The sequence below is a fragment of the Acipenser ruthenus genome, chromosome 8 (genome assembly GCF_902713425.1).
Source record: "Acipenser ruthenus chromosome 8, fAciRut3.2 maternal haplotype, whole genome shotgun sequence".
NCBI classification, from domain to species: Eukaryota; Metazoa; Chordata; class Actinopteri; order Acipenseriformes; family Acipenseridae; genus Acipenser; species Acipenser ruthenus.
In genome coordinates, this window is record NC_081196.1 from 24,887,421 (window position 1) to 24,907,620 (window position 20,200).

The 20,200-nt window shown below is 46.3% G+C and overlaps 1 protein-coding gene across 4 annotated transcripts in view; it reads right to left on the reverse strand.

Annotated features, from left to right (window-relative positions):
• Window positions 1-253: 253 nt before the first annotated feature.
• The window catches only part of LOC117406668 (cystathionine beta-synthase-like protein), a 94,711-nt gene continuing 74,764 nt past the window's right edge, over window positions 254-20,200 (reverse strand). For 3 of the 4 annotated variants that reach the window (XM_034010883.3, XM_034010881.3, XM_034010879.3), the window contains one exon: window positions 254-1,108. In XM_034010883.3, the coding sequence (XP_033866774.2) occupies window positions 971-1,108 (138 nt within the window). In that variant the 3' untranslated portion in view covers window positions 254-970. Of the gene's footprint in view, window positions 1,109-3,219; window positions 3,287-20,200 lie in introns of those variants that run through there. The other variant, XM_034010882.3, reaches the window with a different exon arrangement.

Sequence of the window (20,200 nt, forward strand, 5' to 3'; positions counted from 1 at the left end):
TACTAAAGGCATTCGCTAAAACATTAGTATATACAAAAGGGATTGAAGTTTCAGCATAGTAGGTTATAAAATGGATTGTTTTCTCTTGTGTAATATATATATGTTATAATAAGACTCAATATAAAGTGTTTTTTCCCCAAATTTACTCACAAACCCGAGTCACCACAAAGCCTACAATGGCAGATTAAAACACGAGAGCTCAAAACGGTCATACCTAGGCAATCTATATGAAAAAGCAAAGAAACACCACTGCTCAGAAAAAACCCCCACTTTTATTCAAGTTTCTTCCATTTCAGCTAATTTGATTACTGTTTTTCCTGTATCCAATTACAGTATTACATAGGATACAGTTTAAAGCCAAACAAGCAAAATGTAACAAAGGTCCACATTATACTATTAATTACCTTTATACCATCTTCAGAGAGTCTACCAAGAACAAAAGATCACATTTAAATCCATGAAAATAAAAAGCTTAACCTGGCCAGATCCCCCATAAGTCTGCCAAGTAACCACTTTAGGTTTTTTGGTCTAAGCAAGGCATACGATTGACTCGATGAATTGAACACACTGGTCACTTCTTATTTCAGGCCACAGAGAAAACTAAAGGTTTAAAGTAAACAAAAACCTACACAATGAAAAGTAAAAATAAATCCATAAACCGTTTCGGACTACAAGTCCTTCATCGGCTGAATACAAAAACTGTTGTAGTCCGAAACGTCCTGATAACTGATTTGTAATCAATTATTCTACCTTTAAGTACCTGAAATATCCTTTTCTTTTTTCTTATATATATATATATATATATATATATATATATATATATAATGTGTATATATGTGTCATGTTAAAATCAACTAGTTCTATAGACCACCCATCTATATAATTACTTATTGTAATGTTACTGTTAATAGCAGACTAACAATGAACCAGTGGTTAACAAAGCAAAACAAATATTACATTCAGCTTTTTTTCAGCAGGATGTTTTAAAAAACAAACATTCAGTTTTCAGTGTGCCTTTTCTCCTTTGAGGCAACAAAGTTGAGCATGTCGATGGCTGTAACAACTCCGAACACCATCTGTTTTTTGTCGGAAGATCCATCCGCAAGATCTAGAAACAGAAAGGAAAGGAACCCAAGGTTAGAGAGAGAGCACTGCCTGGTGGGGGATCTGGAAACATCCTTCTGGTGCTTAAACAAATACCAACCAAATCTGCTATCCTGAGTAAAGCTAAACAGTACACATTCTGGGCTGTATTTTACATGTATTGAATTTTAGGTTTATATAAATTTTCGATTAGCTTAAAAATATTTGTTGAAATCTGGAATATGGCTTCAAACTTATGCATTCTGAATCTGTTGCTGCTGAAGTTTTTTTTTGTTGTTCCTTGGTTCTAAGGAGACAAACTAAATAGGTTAAGGGGTTAAACACTTAAATACATGGTGTACCTGGTTTCATAATACAAAAGGCATTTTATGCAATTTAAATACAATAATTAAGCTGTTGGCAGCAGACAAACAACACACACATAGAATAAAGCAGCAAGGCCCAGTCCAAAATCACCCGCTCGTCCTGTAAAGCATGAGTTACACCCCTGCAAACTGTGTGAAAGCAGGAAACAGAAAATATGATGTCTTGCTTCTGCTGAAAGAGCGTTAGGTTTAAACAAAATAATAATAATAATAATAATAATAATAATAATAATAATAATAATAATAATAATTGTATTTAAACCATTTGCAATTATAAAAACATAAATAAACATGTTCATCACAGTAAAAGTAAGGCTTTGGCAATCAGTTTTACGCTGAATAGACAAAGACCAGAACAAGCTTTCACTCAAGTAATTGTAGCAAACACATTTTATTATTGTTTATTTCTTAGCAGACACCCTTATCCAGGGCGACTTACAATTGTTACAAGATATCACATTATTTTTACATACAATTACCCATTTATACAGTTGGGTTTTTGCTGGAGCAATCTAGGTAAAGTACCTTGCTCAAGGGTACCACAGCAGTGTCCACACCTGGGATTGAACCCACAACCCTCCGGTCAAGAATCTAGAGCCCTAACCACCACTCCACAATGCTGCCCTTTTGTTTTATGAATCCCATTTTGCACTTCCATTAGCTACATAAAGGCCACACAGGCAGTGTTTAAAAGAAAACCACGTGATAGGGTGGCTGGGCGGTGACGTCACGGCAGAAGCAGGAACGTAAATAAACTGATAACCAAATACTGCAGATTTCCAAACAAAAAGACGCGGTGTGCTGTTTTTATTAACAAAAATCAATAAAATATTCAAACAAAACACTGTGCTCACAGAGCAAAATAAAAGGTGTAAACAAAACAAATCTCGAACACAAAATAATAAATACAGGTCACTGTTCCTGTATATTTTTTACATAAAGTTTCCTCTCGCTCCTCTCGCTCTCTCCTCTCTAACACCCACCACGAGCTGGAGAGCTGCAGGCTTTTTATATCGTGGCCAAGGGGTTTAACTAGCTAGCAATTATTCTATTACCCCTCAGCCACAATCTGCACAAATTTTTTTAAATTGCTGTAGATGGTGTTTCCCATCCACGCTACTAACCAAAATAATAATAATCGGCTACGCCGTCTAAATACATGAATACCAAAACAATAACAAACCCGCGGCGTTTCATCGTCATTTACAATAACTAAATACAAATACAAATGGGGGAGGCCGCACTTTGGTTGATCCCCGGAGCCAGCATCGCAGCCGTTGTGTGTGCTGATGCGCCAGGGAGGCAAAATAAGCTGATCCCTGGAGCCAGCATTACACTTCAGCCATTAACACCAGACAGAAGGATATCTACATCATCATATGGAAGGAAACGTAAATGGATGGAGACACATATGGATCACATTAGTTTACTGTAAAGCTACGTCTTAGTTGGTGCTTATCTTGGCGAGAGCCGAGTTCAAATCAGCATGTTTTAACATCTACTCTTGTGTAATGGAAATCAAAAATAATAACAGAACACACGGCACCTCGCCGTCATATAAATAAAATCAAACAAAACAAATACAAAATACACTGTGGAGGGGGCAACCCCGATCTAAAAATAAATAAATAAATAATACATACAGGGCTCTCTACCGCCCTGCTACACCATGTTATAGAAAATCTATATTTTCATTCCAAATAGACATCTGGTACAACACTAGGTTAAAGAAAGTTCCCAGTTTCCTTACCTATCCTTCCATGAAGACTGTTACTGATCATTCCCCCCACCAGGGTCTTCTTGGTCAAAGCAACTGGCTGGTCATTGTCAGGAATGAAGCCAGTGAAGGGGTGGGGAAAATGTCAGGTTAAATAAACCAGGAAGTGCAAGACAGTCTAAAAGCATGGTTTGCAGCAGAGATTAGTATGATCGTACTTGCAGCAGGGATTAGTATGATCGTACTTGCAGCAGGGATTAGTATGATCGTACTTGCAGCAGGGATTAGTATGATCGTACTTGCAGCAGGGATTAGTATGATCGTACTTGCAGCAGGGATTAGTATGATCGTACTTGCAGCAGGGATTAGTATGATCGTACTTGCAGCAGGGATTAGTATGATCGTACTTGCAGCAGGGATTAGTATGATCGTACTTGCAGCAGGTTATTAGTATGATCGTACTTGCAGCAGGTTATTAGTATAACCTAGTATGGCACCACATTTCATGTTTTAATGAAAATACGTTTCTTTGTTTCTCTCAAAACTGCACATTTGAGGCCTAAATATGAATGGGTGTTCTTGTGAAGTAAATGAATGAAACTATTTTGCTAGCTACAGTTACTTTAAGGAAATAGGTTGATGAGCAAGAGAAAACCCTGGTTGTTTTGTTTATTTAATTTATTGCATTTGCATAGCGCGTTTTAGACAGAAGTATCGCAAAGCACTGTACAGTACATAGCAGAAAAAAAGAACTACAATACATTTGTATAACATGTCACACATACAACTGCCACAATCAGACCATTTAAATAACAGATTTAAATCAACAGTATACACATAATAATAATAATAATAATAATAATAATAATAATAATAATAATAATAATAATAATACAAAAGAAGCGATTTTAAATTTACATAAAACCCACTAAGGTAAGAAAGCCATTTTATAAAATTGCGTTTTAGTCTTGAGTCAGAGTGCGGTTTGGAAGATACAGGGTCAGTAACTCCTGCAAATAACTAGATGCTAATCCATTCAGGGCATTGTAAGTTAACAGCAAAATCTTAAAATCAATTCTATACTGCACAGGGAGCCAGTGTACAGGACAAAAACAGGGGTAATAGGTTCACTTTTCCTGGTTTTAGTCAGAATTCTAGCAGCAGTATTCTGAACAAGCTTCAAGCGGGATACCACATGTTTTGGGACACCAGAAAAAATATACATTACAGTAATCAATTCTAGATGAAACAACGGCATGCATTAGACTCTCGGCATCAGATACGGAAATAATTGGTCTAAGTTTGGCTCTATTTCTCAAATGGTAAAAAGATTCTTTAGTAACTTCCCTAATATGAGTCTCAAATGATAGATCAGGATCAAAGATGACCCCAAACTCTTCATTTCTAGTTTAAGTTTTGATGAGAGACTGTAAGGGTCGAGCTCATGTAATCCCACATTTCCTTTTAGTTGGTTCTGTGATCCCACTAGCATAAATGTTTTATCTGAATTCAACATTAGAAAATTCTGTGACATCCAATGCTTGATGTCTGTAAAGCAAGGAGCTAATAACACCCAGGCAGAAGAAATTCCTGGCTTTAGGGACAAATATAGGTAGATTGCTATTTATCTTGCTCTTAATTGTATTATTACTTGTACTGTGATTCTTGAAATGTATTTTTGTTTACGACTCTAAGTCGCCCTGGATAAGGGCGTCTGCTAATAAATAAATAAATAAATAAATAAATAAATAAATAAATAAATAATAATAGCTGTACACACGGGTATGGTGCGGTGCATGCAGCACAGTGTCAATGGTGTGGTACACTGGTATGGAACACACAGTACGATATACACGGTACAGTGAACACGGCACAGTACACACGGTACGGTAATTCAGACAGGTTAGCAACAGCATAGATTATTGAATGAATGCATCACATAAATATGTTAAAAATACATGTCCTCAAAGAAAACGATGAGGAAATTAAGAAAGCAAGCTAGCTAACTTAGCGCTAATATATACGGTGTTGTGCTCTATGTTGGAGTGATAGATAGTATTTGTCTGCCTTCACATTAATGTTACAAATAACGACTCAAACAGATCAAACACACTTCACAGATTTCTCTCTGAGGTTAGTCTAGCTTTATTGCGGTCGTCCCCAGGCTCGGCCTTCTAAGACGTAGTACACGAGAGCGATATATCATAGGCGCATATGGCTGTCACTCTTGGAAAGGGGCGGACTGTGGCTTTCTAATTATACCCAATATGGGCATCTACGTCGGTGAGAATCTGACTGACTGCTTCACGCTGTGTGAGAAAGCACTGGATGGAGCAGACGCAAGGATAGCAAAGAAAACATTGCAAAACAAAATAAAATAAAATAAGATTGCGTTTCCATTGTTTTTGATAATTTTCTTCTTTTATATATTATTTTGCATTTCTTGCGTTTTCTATAGTTTTGTTATAAATGGCTGTAACTTTTGTTCTGGTGTTCCAATTTTAATTCTTTCATTTGACATGTTCCCAAGACCTTGAAGTTTGATTGTAAAATACTTTTTTTTTCTACTCAGAGCACTGAAAAAAATATTTGACAACAAATGTTCTTTTCTTCTAAAAAGCGTGTTTTATTTTCATCCTGCCATTCGTTAGTTTTTTGTTTATTATTATTTATTTCTTAGCAGACACCCTTATCCAGAGCGACTTACAATTGTTACAAGTTATCATTATTTTTTACATACAATTACCCGTTTATACAGTTGGGTTTTTACTGGAGCAATCTAGGTAAAGTACCTTGCTCAAGGGTACAGCCTATTTAATGGCCGGTGAGAAATCTGCGCCAGCTGCCTATTGGCAGCCGGCGTACCAGCTGCCCGAAGGCAGCCGGTGAAAAAATACAGTATGGCGCCCCCTAATCAAAAGGGGGTGCCAACAAAAAACTGTAAATTAAATGTTCAAAACAAAGGGGGGGGTGGTGCAGAGCACGCCACCCAGAGCCCACTGGTCGACAAAAGCCATCATGTCGCCAGTGGACTCCGCGTCGGCGTGCTCCAACGCCACCCGGGAACGGAGGAGGGCCCTGAACATGGCCCCACAGTCAAAGAGACCCTCCCCGGTGATCTTACGCTTCCTGGTCTTGTAGATGGTAAGTTTGCCAAGAGCCAGGAGCAGATTCACCAGGAGGTCCCTCTTCCTGGTGGAGCCACGAACAGGGTGCCCGAAAATAAAAAGGGTAGGGGAAAAATGCAGCCAGAACTGCAGCAGTAGGTTCTTCAGGAACACAAAAAACGGCTGCAGCCTGGCGCAGAGGAGGTAGATGTGGAAAACCGACTCGGACTCGCCGCAGAAAGGGCATGCGGGGTCCGAGTCGGTGAAGTGACGCAGGACCTCTCCTGACGCGAGCGCTCCGTATAGCACCCTCCAGCCCAGGTCCCCAGCGCCTCTGGGGACCAGCGGGGAGTACAAGGCCTCTCACTGGGGCCTCTCGCCCTCCGGGGGTTGGAGGGGCTCCCGCCAAGCGGTGTCTCGGCGGGAGAAGAGGGCGAGGAAGTGGAGGGTGTGGAGCGCCATCGCGTACAGGGTCCTCCTCGACACGGAACGAAGGGGGGTCGAGGAGAACTGCGAGATCCTGCTCAGGTGATTCTCGAGGGGAGGCTGAGGGGGAGCCCGATCCTTTGGTTTGATCAGCAGGACCGGAGAGCCGGGGGTAGGGAGGGACGATGGCTCTCCGGTCCTGAGGACCCCCTCGAGATACCCGACAGAGTCTGGGTGCAAAGCTGCCTTGCACTCCCGGATCGCTCGGCGGGCCGTTCTGAGGGTCCCCCGAGTCGCCCTGGCGACCAGCGACTCGGGAGTCAGCCACGCCGAGCGTTGGTGATCCAGGAGATCCCAGACTCTGGTCACCTTGGCCGAGATCAACAGGCTCCGCACCGCGGGGGATTCCAACGCCTGCGCACCTAGATGGAGGTTGTGCAGCAGGGGCTCCAGAACGAATTCCTCCCCCTCGGTCGGAACCGCGTCTCGGCCGATGTCGAACATGCTCCGGGTCTTGAGCAGGTCCCTGTAAAAGACCGGCAGCTCGGGGAGACGGATCCCCGGGAGGTCGAGCCAGAACAGCTGCCGGTCGTAGCCCAAGTGGTGCAGCTGGCGCAGGAAGAGGGAGGCCAGCGCGCACCACTGCGGGGCCGGGTCCGCGTACAGGAATCTCTGCAGGGTCTGGAGGCGGAAGGTGTGCACCTGAGTCCTGATGCACACCAACCCTTGTCCTCCCTCAGCCAGAGGGAGGCTCAGCACCCCCGCAGAGACCCAATGCTTTCCGGCCCAGAAGAAGTCCGTCAGCTTCCTCTGGACCCTGGCCACAAACTCAGGGGGCGGGCTCAGGACGGTGAGTTGATGCCAGAGCATCGACGCCACCAGTTGGTTAATCACTAAAGCCCGTCCCCTGAAGGAAAGCACTTTCAGCAGACCCGACCACGACCTCAGTCTCGCAGCCACCTTGTCCTCCAACTCCACCCAGTTGGCTGCGACCGAGGTCTCCGCGGGGCTCAGGTGGACTCCCAGGTATTTGAAGCTGTCCGCGCTCCACTGGAACTGCTGGAGCACGGCAGGGAGGGAGTCCACCCGCCAGGGGCCTACGAACAACCCAGAGCACTTGGTCCAGTTGATCTTGGCAGAGGACGTGGCAGAGTAAACGCTCTGGCAGCTCCGCATCCTCTCCAGATCGACTGGGTCGGAGGCCACCAGGAGCACGTCGTCGGCGTAAGCCGACAGGACCACCCTCGTGTCCGGCGCGCCGAGCGCCAACCCCGTGAGCCTCCTGCGAAGGAGGCAGAGGAAGGGCTCGATGCACAGCGCGTACAGTTGTCCGGACAGAGGGCAGCCCTGACGCACTCCTCTCCCGAACGCGAGGGGCGCGGTCAGGGACCAGTTCACCTTCAAAAGGCACTCGGCAGAGGCGTACAGCATTCGGAAGAGGCCGACGAACCTCGGCCCGAATCCGAATGCCCGCAGGGTTCCGAAGAGATACTCGTGATCCACCCGGTCGAACGCCTTCTCTTGGTCGAGAGACAAGAAGGCGACCGACCGACCGGTCCCCCTGCAGTAGTGCAGGAGGTCCCGAACCAGAAAGATGTTATCAAAAATCGTCCGGTTCGGGACCGTGTAGGACTGGTCGGGGTGGATCACGTCTGCCAGCACGGACTTGAGCCTCAAGGAGGCAGCCTTGGCCACGATTTTATAGTCTGTGCATAGCAGCGAGACCGGGCGCCAGTTCTTCAGGCAGAGGAGATCCCCCTTCTTGGGCAGGAGCGTGATCACCGCCCGCCTCATCGAAAGGGGCATCTCCCCGGTCTCGTAGGCTTCCGCCAGGACCCGCGCAAAGGCGGGCCCCAGCAAGTCCCAGAACTTCTTGAAGAACTCCACGGTCAGCCCGTCGATGCCCGGCGATTTGTTATAGGGCATCCGACTGAGGGCGTCGGAGAGCTCGGCCAGGGTCAGCTGGCCCTCGAACTCATCCCTGACGCCCTCGCCAACCGTGGGAAGCCCATCCCACAGAACCCTGCACGCGTCGGAGTCGACGGGATCCGGAGAGAAGAGGTCAGAGTAAAAGGCTCTGGCCCTCTCGTTCACGCTCTCCGGATCCGTCAGAAGGGAGCCGTCGTCTGCCAGAAGGCAGGTGATGTTCCTGCGGTCTCCCTTCTTTTTCTCCAACGCGTAGAAGAAGTGTGAGCCGCGGTCCATCTCCCGAAGGAACTGGATCCGCGAGCGCACAAACGCCCCCCGGGACCGCTGGAGCTGCAGGTCCCGCAGGGTGCTCTTCTTCTCTACGTACGCGCTCTGCTCGAGTGGGTCCCCGCGAGCCAGGCGGCTCTCCAGATCGAGCAGCTCCCTTTCCAGCCGCTCGATCCGTGAGTCCCTCCGCCAGCTCGCGCCCCTCGTGTACTCCTGACAGAAGATCTTGATCTGCGCTTTCCCCACGTCCCACCACTGACGCCACGTGGGGAAGCGAGATCGTCTGCCGTGCCAGACCGTCCAAAAGTCCCGGAAAGACCGCTCAAAGCACTCGTCCTCCAACAAGGCGTTGTTGAAGTGCCAGTAGGCGGAGGCGTGCCCTACTGGCACCAGGGCCACCGCCACGGCCACCAGGTTGTGGTCTGTGAACGGCGCCGGCCTGATGTCGGAGGAGCGAACGCAGTGAGCGTGGTTCCTGGTGACGTAGAACCTGTCGATCCGGGACAGAGACACCCGCCCCTCCCTCACCCTGGTGAAGGTGAAGGCGGGGACGTCCGGGTGATACCAACGCCAGATGTCGACCAGAGAGAGCTGAGCGGTCAGCTCTCTCAGAGCTGCCGACGAGAGAGGGTAGTGTTCTTGACCCCCCACCCTGTCCGCGGCCTCGAGGGTGCAGTTGAAATCACCCCCGAGGACCACGCACTCGTCGGCGCTGATGTTGTTCATGTAGGTCGACATCCGGCGAAAGAACTGGACCCTCGCCGGACCCGTGGACGGCGCGTACACGTTCACCAGGTGAACGATACTGTCGCCGTCCCGGATCCGGTGGTGTAACAGACGGCCCGGCTCGACGTCTACCACATCGAGTACCGTGGGAAGAAAGGACCTGGAGAAGAGCGTCGCCACCCCACAGGAGGTGCCGGTGAGATGGCTGAACGACACTCTCCCCCCCCCCCCCACTCCAGAAGCCAGTTGGCTTCCGTCTCTGGAGTCGTGTGGGTTTCCTGCAGGAAGCACACAGAGTAACCCCCTTTTTTCAGGAAGGAGATTACCTGGGCCCTGCGGAAAGGGTCCCTACACCCGTTGACGTTCACGGTACCGATGTGATACATGATCCTCTGTCAGGAGTGGTCGGTGACGCTCACGGGAGATCCTGAGTTCTCCCGAAGCTCACCAACTGGTCGTGTAACTTTCGGGCCCGAATGTGCACGTTCGAGCCCGAAGTTTTGTTGGCGTGGCTGGCCCTGAGGAAGGACCTCACAGAGGTTAGGATCCTCTGGAAGTCCCCCCATTTGTCCAGGGCCAGCTGTACCTTGTCCCTGCGGTGGATGGTGGCCTCCAAGAACTCCAGGAGATCCGCCGCGGGGATGTCAGGGAGAGAGACGGACGGAACCTCCGAGCCCACGCTGCCCGTGGACTCGGTATCCTCCTCCCTCTCCCTCAGCTCTCCATCGCCCCCCTCGCGATGGTAAAGCACAACGCACTCCCGTTGGTGGGTGAGCGCGTTGCGCCTTATTTTGAGCTTCACCGGTCCTCCCTGCGCCCCACCCCCAGGGGACGCGACGGGAGAGACCGGCGGAGGGACCCTCGCGGGGACCGTCTGCACCCTGGATTTCGGGGGCGCAGACGGGCGCTCGGCGTACGCCGCCGAGCCAGATGGTTTGGTCCCCGCTCTGGGTCCCTCCTTTGAGGTCCGAGGCACGGTCTCAGGCCCGTCCTCTTTCCTCGAAGGAAGGGGATACACCCTTTCGGGTACTTCCCCTTTCCCCGCATCAGTCACCGGGACCGCCTCGGGCGATGTTTCCCCCCCGACGGCCGCACAAGGGCCGGAGCCCTCGTCGCCGCCGGAAAGGGAAGCCCGAGGCGGTTGTTGTTTCAGGGGCTCCTCCCGCGCCCCCTCGGTGACTGGAACCGGTCCCTCGACGATGGGTCGGGGACCGGTTTCTTGGCCCCGTTGCACTTCGGGGAGGGGATCTACCTCGAGGGCACCACCTTCTGCCCTCTCTGGTTCTTCCCCTCCCTTCCGCGCTCCGGAGACCAATGTAAGCGCGGGCTCTGCAGAGCCCGCCGCTACCTCAGGGGGTGTTTCCTCCTCCCCCTCCGCGGCGGCACGAGGGCCGGAACCCCCGTTGCCGCAAGAGAGGGAAGCCTGAGGCAGCTCTTGTTCTTGGGGGGGCTGTTCTTCCCCCCCCCTCCGACCCCTCAGCCGGGGTCGCTTGCATGGGCTCTGCGTTGTCTGCGGAGCCCACGCCTGTCTCGGGAGCCCGAGGCAGCTCTTGTTCTGGGAGGGGTGGTTCTCCCTCCCCCTCCGGCCCCTCGGCGGAGATCGCCTGCATGGGCTCCGCTTTATCCGCGGAGCCCATGCCTGCCTCGGGAGCTGGTTCCGCCGCCCCCTCCTCGGCAACACAGGTTTTATGACCCGTGTCGCCTCCGGAGGTAGGCGGTGCCCGAGGCAGGTGTTGTGTCGGGGGCCCCTCCTGCGCCCCCTCGGCGACCTCCCCTGCGGCCGACCCCTCGATGGTGGAATCGGGGCCGGCTTCCGAGGTCTCTTTAGTGACGGGGAGGGGATCTGCCCGAAGGGCTCCATCTGCCCTCACGGGTTCCTCCCTCCCCTTTGGCCTCTCGGCGGGGGCCTCTTCCCATGGGCTCCGCAGATTCCGCGGAGCCCCGGACCGCCCCGGAGGATGGATCCTTCTCCCCCTCTGTGGCATTACGAGGGCCGGGGCCCTCATTGCCGGTAGAGGGGGGATGCCGAGGCGGTCGCTTTCGTTTCTGGGGGCCCTCTATCGCCCCCCCAGGGACCCTCACCAGGAGGCCTAGACGTGTGCATTTAAGTGCACACGTGGGAAGGCGCGCCTGCGCCTTCCTCTTCCCCCTGAGGCCGCCGGAGGCTGTCCCCTGCCCTGCCACAGCGACGGGGAGCCCACCTCCGACAGCGCTTCTCTCCTCATCCTCTGTGGGGAGGAGGTGTTTGGTTTTACGGGCGGCTTTGCCGCCCTGCCTCGCGGGGGGTGCCGTCGAGGGAGTCCCTTTCTCTGGGACTCCCCCTGACCCACCGCCAGATGGTGCGGCGGTGGGCTTCATCTCCCCCCGCTTGGCCTCCCCGTTGGACCTGGCCGCCACCTTCTTCTTGCGGCGGGCGACCGCGGTCCATTCGGCGGCCTTCTCCCCCCGCGTGCTTTCATGAGGCGCGGAGGGTCCGGCCACCTCGGGGGCTTTCTCTCCCTTTCCCCCCTCAGATGTTCCTGGGAGGGGGGTGGGTGCCTTTTTGCCCCCCTCTGTGGGCCTTTTTGAGGGCCCCGGGGGCGAGGTGGACTCGGAGGGGCGCGGTGCGGGCGCAGGTGGTTTTGCGCCCTGCTGGAGCTTGGGGCACCTCTTTTTCTGGTGCCCCAGCTCCTTGCAGTGATAACACCGCACCTCCTCCGAGGAATAAAAGATTACATAGTTGGTCCCCTGAAAGGGGACCACAAAACTGCCCTCCACGGCGTCCCTCCCCGCCAGGTGGATGGTCACCTGGCGTCGGAAGGACAGCACGTGGCGGAGGGGTTGGTCCTTGCACCCTAGGGGGATGGGGTGGATGCCCGTTTTTAACTCCCCTAGGGCCTGAAGATGGGGCTTCAGGAGGTCGTCCTTCAAGAATGGCGGGACGTTAGAGAGGACGACCCTGCTGCCCAACCCCTCCAAGGGTTCAATGGGGATATATATCCCCCCAACCGCGAGACCCCTCTCGATAGCGGTGTGCGTGGCGGCCTCAGATTTTAAAAAGAAGACGGCCTTGCCGTACATCTTTGAGGCCGCCACGATGGTCGATGGCCCGACCACCTTGGCCATGGCTTTCACCATGGCCTCTATCGAGAGGGTATCTCGGAGGAGGCACCTGACCCCGTGCCTCCTCGTCATATTTTTAAAGGGGGCTGCAGCCTCCCCTGCAGCCACCTGTGCCCATTTTTTTGGGGCCTGTGGAGCTTGCCCACTCATTATTTAAATTGTATTTATTTATGTAAAAAACAAACAAACAATAAATCAAAATAAAAACAAACACAATTGCACATCCCTGCACTCCAATAGTGCAGGGGCACAAAGTTTTTTTTTTTTTTTTTTAAATAATAATTAAATAAACAAAAAATAAAACAAACAAACAAAAATTATTTATTTAATTTTAAAACAACAAAAATAAAAATTCACACACCCACCCCTGTACTCCAATAGTGCAGGGGCACACACACACACAAATAAAAATAAAACAACCAAAAACACAAAGGTTTTTTTTTTTTTTTTAATAAACAAACGTATGTGTTTGTTTTTTAAATAAACAAACAAATACAAAATCACACACCCCTGCACTCCAATAGTACAGGGGTAAAAGAAAAACACAAAAATAAATCAAAGTTTAAAACTAAACAATAGTTTTAAACTTAAAAGAATGAAAAAACAAACTAAGGGCAAACAAAGGAGCACATGGCCTGTGCTCCTTGCCTGCCCTTCCCCCACTCTGCACACGGCAGAAGCAGGGGATTAAAACAAAAGTATTTTTAAAACAAAAACTAAAACAGTGTAATGATTTTAAATGATTTTAAAATAAACTAAAGAAAGTGCTCTTTAATAAAAAATTAAAAAGCAAAGAAACTAGTTTAAATGAATTAAAAATTAAAAGAACAAAACAAACAAAAGAAAAAACAAGCCAAAATGGCTGCCCTCCTACACTTGCAAACAAAGCAAGTGTAGGAGACCAAAGGAAAAATAGAAATAAAATGTGTTTTTAAAACACTAAATAAAAGTTTTTATCAACAAAAAAGGTGCCCTGCTGCTTTAGAAATAAGAGAAAATAAAAAGATTTTGAAAATAAAAAGATGAAAACACTGTTTTGTGAACTTTTAGCAGGAGCTCACCTCACATACGTCTGCTCACGCTCAAGGGTACAGCAGCAGTGTCCCCCACCTGGGATTGAACCCACGACCCTCCGGTCAAGAGTCCAGAGCCCTAACCACTACTCCACACTGCTGCCCTATGTTTCTTTACTAAATTTATTGGATATCAAATCAAACAATTTACTTTTTATTTTCTGAATCCCCAGTTTGTGCTGATTTATTCCACATGTGGTACTTACCTGAAACCCCTGTAGTCACAGTTATACGTACAAATATAATAACAGTAAAATAAATTGAGAACGTTTCTCCGTCAATAATGTACAGAGCACTCACCTGAATCACTTAATAAAAATCTCAAATTCATCCACTTTGTAGTTTAACTTCATCCTCTTTATTTCACTACCAAAAACAAGCAGAACTATTAAAAGGGCCAGTCAATCATAGTCCTACACAAAACATTTTCTTAAGTGATAATATGGAAATTATGTTTACTGCACCTGCACCGTTTGACCTAGAGTCAAGATTGTTTACCTTTATTAAAGGAATGTTCTCTTATTTTGCGTGTTAAGATTTTATTTTATTTTTTTGCCGTGGTAACTGCGACCTACAGTTACCGAAGAAGCAATATACAGTGCCTTGCATAAGTATTCACCCCCCTTGGACTTTTCCACATTTTGTGGAAAACAACCTGGAATTAAAATGGATTTAATTAGGATTTGTTGTCACTGATCTGCACAAAATAGTCCATAATGTCGAAGTGGGGGAAAAAAAAATCTACATATTTTTGAAAATTATTTACAAATAAAAAACTGAAAAGTCTTGATTGCATAAGTATTCACCCCCTTTGCTGTGACACCTCTAAATAAGCTCTGGTGCAACCAATTGCCTTCAGAAGTCACATAATTAGTTGAATGGAGTCCACCTGTGTGCAATTAAAGTGTCACATGATCTCAGATTAAATACACCTGTTTCTGGAAGGCCCCAGAGTTTGTTAGAGAGCATATCTAAACAAACAGCATCATGAAGACCAAGGAGCTATCAAAACAAGTCAGGGATAAAGTTCTGGAGAAGCACCAATCAGGGTTGGGTTATAAAAAAATATTCCAAACTTTGAACATCCCCTGGTGCCCCGTTAAATCCATTATCAAAAAATGGAAAGAATATGGCACAACCGCGACTCTGCCTAGAGAAGGCCGTCCACCAACACTCAGTGACCAGGTAAGGAGGGCATTAGTCAGAGAAGCAACCAAGAGGCCAATGGTAACTCTGAAGGAGCTGGAGAGATCCACAGCTGAGATGGGAGAAACCGTCCATGGGACAACTGTAACCCGGACGCTCCACAAAGCTGGGCTTTATGGGCGAGAAGAAAGCCATTGCTGAAAAAATCCCAATTTGGATTTTGCCAAAAGGCATGTGGGAGACACAGCTGGTCTGATGAGACCAAAATTGAACTTTTTGGCCTTAGCGCAAAACGCTATGTGTGGCGCAAAGCAAACACTGCTCATCACCCTGAGAACACCATCCCCACGGTGAAGCATGGTGGTGGCAGCATCATGTTATGGGGATGCTTTTCATTGGCAGGGACTGGGAAACTGGTCAGGATTGAGGGCAAGATGGATGGAGCCAAATACAGGGAAATTCTAGAGGAAAACCTGTTTCAGTCTGCAAGACACCTGGGAATCGGGCGGAGGTTCACCTTCCAGCAGGACAATGGCCCTAAACACACAGCCAAAGCTACACTGGAGTGGTTTAAAAACAAGAACCTGAATGTCTTAGAATGGCCCAGTCAAAGCCCAGACCTCAATCTGATTGAGAATCTGTGGCAAGACATGAAAATTGCTGTTCACCAACGGTCCCCATCCAACTTGACAGAGCTTGAGCAATTTTGCCAAGAAGAATGTGCAAAAATTGCAGGATCCAGATGTGCAAAGCTGGTAGAGACTTACCCAAAAAGACTCACAGCTGTAATTGCTGCCAAAGGTGCTTCTACCAAGTATTGACTCAGGGGGGTGAATACTTATGCAACCAACAAATGTCTTTTTTTTTTGTTTAACCCTTTGCAGTCCATTTATTAAGTGCGTGTCAGGCACGTCAGGTCCAATTTATTTTCACACACGCAGTTAATTTTAGATGCGCGGTTTAAAAGTATTTGTTTTCCACAGTCAAATGGGTTTAAAAGGCCCTGCATATCAACAAAGCACTCACTAGGCATCTCCAGCCCCGCCCCACCCTTTCGTTCACTATAGCTTTCACCTATGTAATAAATAAATAATAATAATAATAATAATAATAATAATAATAGTAGTACATACCGATCAATCATCTCCTGATCACACATTTTATCACCAAACTCCTCAATAATGCGATCCAAGTCATTATTTTATTACTATAACATCTCAAAAAAGCTCTGCAAGTGTCCGTGATGTTCTCTGTGCGCTGATGCAGTATCAGCCAGCTTGTTTCCTTATGACCGCCCCGTTATCTGATGCCAGGGGCAAGTATGACTAATCATGAGATACGCCCTTTTTTTTTTTTTCGACTTGTCTCGGCTCCTGTCGCTCCCACTCGGCCATTGAATGGTTCTCTCGGCTTTTTCCGGAGAAAAAACGATTAGAAACCCGTTTTTTGCATTTTTTTGATGATGTCGGACAGGGCCTGATAGGAATAATTGCAATGTCGGACCAGGTCTGACATAGGACCGCAAAGGGTTAATTAATTTTTGTGTCACAATAAAAAATATTTTGCACCTTCAAAGTGTTAAGTATGTTGTGTAAATCAAATGGTAAAAATCCCAATTAAATCAATTTTAATTCCAGGTTGTAACACTACAAAATGTGGAAAAGTCCAAGGGGGGTGAATACTTATGCAAGGCACTGTATAGGGATGCCCACCTACATAGCTTCTGGCCTAGCCAACACAGCCCTAAGACTTGAGGAAGCCCGCTGTCAGAGCCCTGACAGCCTTTGCAATGGCACTGCAACCAGAAACCAGAGTGGCAACAAAACACTGCGGGAAAGACTGTGAACAGTCAGACCCGAAGCAGAGCTGAGCCCAGCGACTGCTAGTGAATCGGCAAAGTGTAACCTTGTTCACTGTACAAGTACCGGCGGGAACGGAAGCAGGTCTGGGACCTACAGTTACCACAGGAGCAATTTATAGGGATGCCCATCCTAACAGTCTTCACACTGCAGAACTAATGTGGCACAAGACACTGTGGGCAAGCAGCTTAACCCGAAGCGAGCACCTCGGTCTAACACAGGACAGATGAGTTACTATTTCAGTGAAAAAAACTGAAAAAATACACAGAGAAACTATTTTTCTCACATAACACAGTAACAATTTAATTACCATTAATTTAATATAATTTTTGTAGCAAAAAACAAATTTTTTATTTTTAAACTTCAACTGAAGCTAGCAGCCTGAGAGAGAACACAAGTAGCCAACTTAAGGTGGTTCGATCCGGGGAAGGGGCGACGGAGCTGCTGGATTCACACAGAGCACAAGGCCGCTGAAGGACTAACGAAAACCATTGCTGAGTGCACAATACACGCAAGTAGTAATTACTTTAAGCACGTATAATAATCACAATAAAGTGTAATTACATGAGCGAAACAACAAAATCAGATAAGTAAATGTACTCATCTGTTCGTAGATCTCTCTCGCTTTCAGGTCGGTGAAAGGAACAACGATGACAATGTCTTTTTGCCCTTGGGGGCGGGCTTGACTGCGTCACAGGCACTACGTGCAGCTTTGATATACATCTTATTCAGGTTATCACAGTCTTTACTTTAAATACCCATTAGGTAATGGTTACATTTCGTACTTGATAGGGAACTGGGCAGAAACATGGCAAATGAAATTCATTGGCTGGGTTTACATCCACGTGAAAATCGACTCTACAGTCATGACTGTGTGACGTTGTCACGCGAATACATCGTGAAACAGCAAAAGAATGTCTTTTGGTCAGCGCGACTTTAAGGGAAGGGTCAATCGCTTTCTCACGATACAAATAGCTGTAAAAACCTATGTAAACCAGAACAAGAATCGTGCTTGTGTGTCACGAGGTTTCAGCAGTCAAGATCCTAAATAACTTCTTTCATTTCTTTGAGTACTATTGGGAGGATCTCATCTGGCCCAGGGGATTTGTTTATTTTAAGAGCTCCTAGTCCCTTTAACACTTCTGCCTCTGTTATGCTAAAGTTATTTAAATCTGGATAGGAACAGGTGGACATGTGGGGCATGTTGTCCATGTCCTCCTTTGTAAAAACTTGTGAAAAGTAATCATTTAATATATTTGCTATTTTTTTTTTCTTTGTCTATGATTTTGCCATTTGTGTCTCTTAGACATTCAACCTCCTCTTTGAATGTTCTCTTGCTGTTATAATATTGGAAAAACATTTAGGAATTGGTTTTAGCCCCCTTAGCAATACTGATTTCTATCTCTCTCTTGGCCCTTTGTGTGTACTCTTTCTGTGTACTTTGTTTTTGGTCCCTTTTAAATGCTCTGTAAAAGTGCCTTTTTTTGCTGAATATTTTTTTTAATCTATTAAACCATTTTGGCCATTTTGTTTTAGATTTAGATTTGTCTACTTTTGGGATGTAATTGTTTTGTGCCTCTAGTACTACATTTTTAAAAAACAGCCATCCTTTTTCTGTGGATGTTTTCTCTATTTTACTCCAATCTACTTCTAGATGTTTAAGCATCTAAATCACATGCTGAATGTTTCTTTTTTTCTTTCTTTCTGTACTTTGGAAATGTTGAAAAACACTTAGCCATTCCTTTTGGTTTTCCATTTGATTTAACTGTTCTTAATTTAATTTGACCTTTCAGATCATTTAAGCACATGCTTGTCTAGTAAATGGCGCTTCACAGTACAGATTCTGATTTCCAAGGTAGGTGCTTTACTTTTGCTGTCTGGGAAGCAGCCTGAACTGCAACACTACTGCTTTGATTTTCTTCACTTCAAGTGCTTTGATCTGTTACATTCTCACTAGCAAACATGGTGTTTGCAGGATCTGATGCAAGGCAAATTACAATTTCTGTGTTTTTTGTGTGAGGTGGTCTGTTATTTCAGGTTCACTGCTGGCTCACTATTTCAACAAGCCTATTTCTGATGGAAAGACAAGGGATTCATTGCTTAGTATTTTGTTGTGTTCCGAGGTGACAGCAGACACTTTTACTTTTGCTTCTGTTTCTTCATGATGGGTATTTCTTCCATGTGAGATGCATTCAAGGTTATATATGGCAAATCCACATTTGGTGTCTCAGAAGGGTCCTCTTTCAGCTGCTCTCCAATTAGCTCCTTCACCCCATGCCTGCTTCTCCATGCACTGCATATACTGTGAAGTACGGTCATTTTGTGAATTCTTCAATTCATTGTCTTACAACTCAAGCAGCAAGCTCATTTGTTGTTACAACAGCTTTCCTGTATTTGTCCTGCTTAGACAGCACTTTTCCTGTTTTGTGTGAAATGCTGTTAACAGAACATCTCAGTAATGTCTTTGTCTGTAATAAAGGTCTGTGGTTCCTGCTGTCCGGCAAATTCTTTAAAAGGTGCCCATTTGTAGATTAATGTTTTCTTTGGACTCACTCCTTACAAATACAAAAGAATCTACATGAATCACTTCTGGAAATGTATCATATAAAATTTTCATCGATTGTGTCTGCACAAGTAAAAATTGCAAGTCACCATTTTCATTTATGTGTAATGGACACCTTCCATCTTCATTTTCAAAGAGTTTCTATGCATTAATAAGGTGATCTTCACCACTTTGTAGCAGTTGCATACGTTTGCAACAAGCTTTCAGATTCTGCAGGTCTTTTAAAGTAAGATGTTTGCCTCTGTGTTGCACAATGAAGTTTAACAGGTGTGGATTTTTTGGTTCCAATTTTATCACATCAGCAAGCTCTTCCATTTCTGATTTGCTGATGCACCTGTTTTGAGTATAAATTTGGGTCAAGTTTTCATCTAGTGCAGGATTGTGTTCTAGTTCTGCATTGATGACGACCAAGCATTGGCATTTTGAGTCATAAACAAGTGTAAAGCTGCATGGACATTCACTCGCAAGAACAAATTAAAACACTGCATTCACGATCATAAGGATATTAGTGTTTTTCTGCAATATTGGTTAGACGACAGTTTTCTTTTTGATGTTATAATATTTCAAGTCTTATTGTATTGTAATAGTTGCTTAGCCTTTTAAAGTTCAGTGATATTTTTTTTTTTTTTTGGCACATTACACAGCATTAATATTGCACATCACTATATTCTTATGTAGCCTACACAGCATCCTTACCTATATTTTACATGTAATAGAATTTGTATTACTAAATGTGCAAGCAGTACTATATAGCCTATACATCTGACCAAATATTACAATTATTAATAAATCAATTAGGCACTGTACCCCTAATAG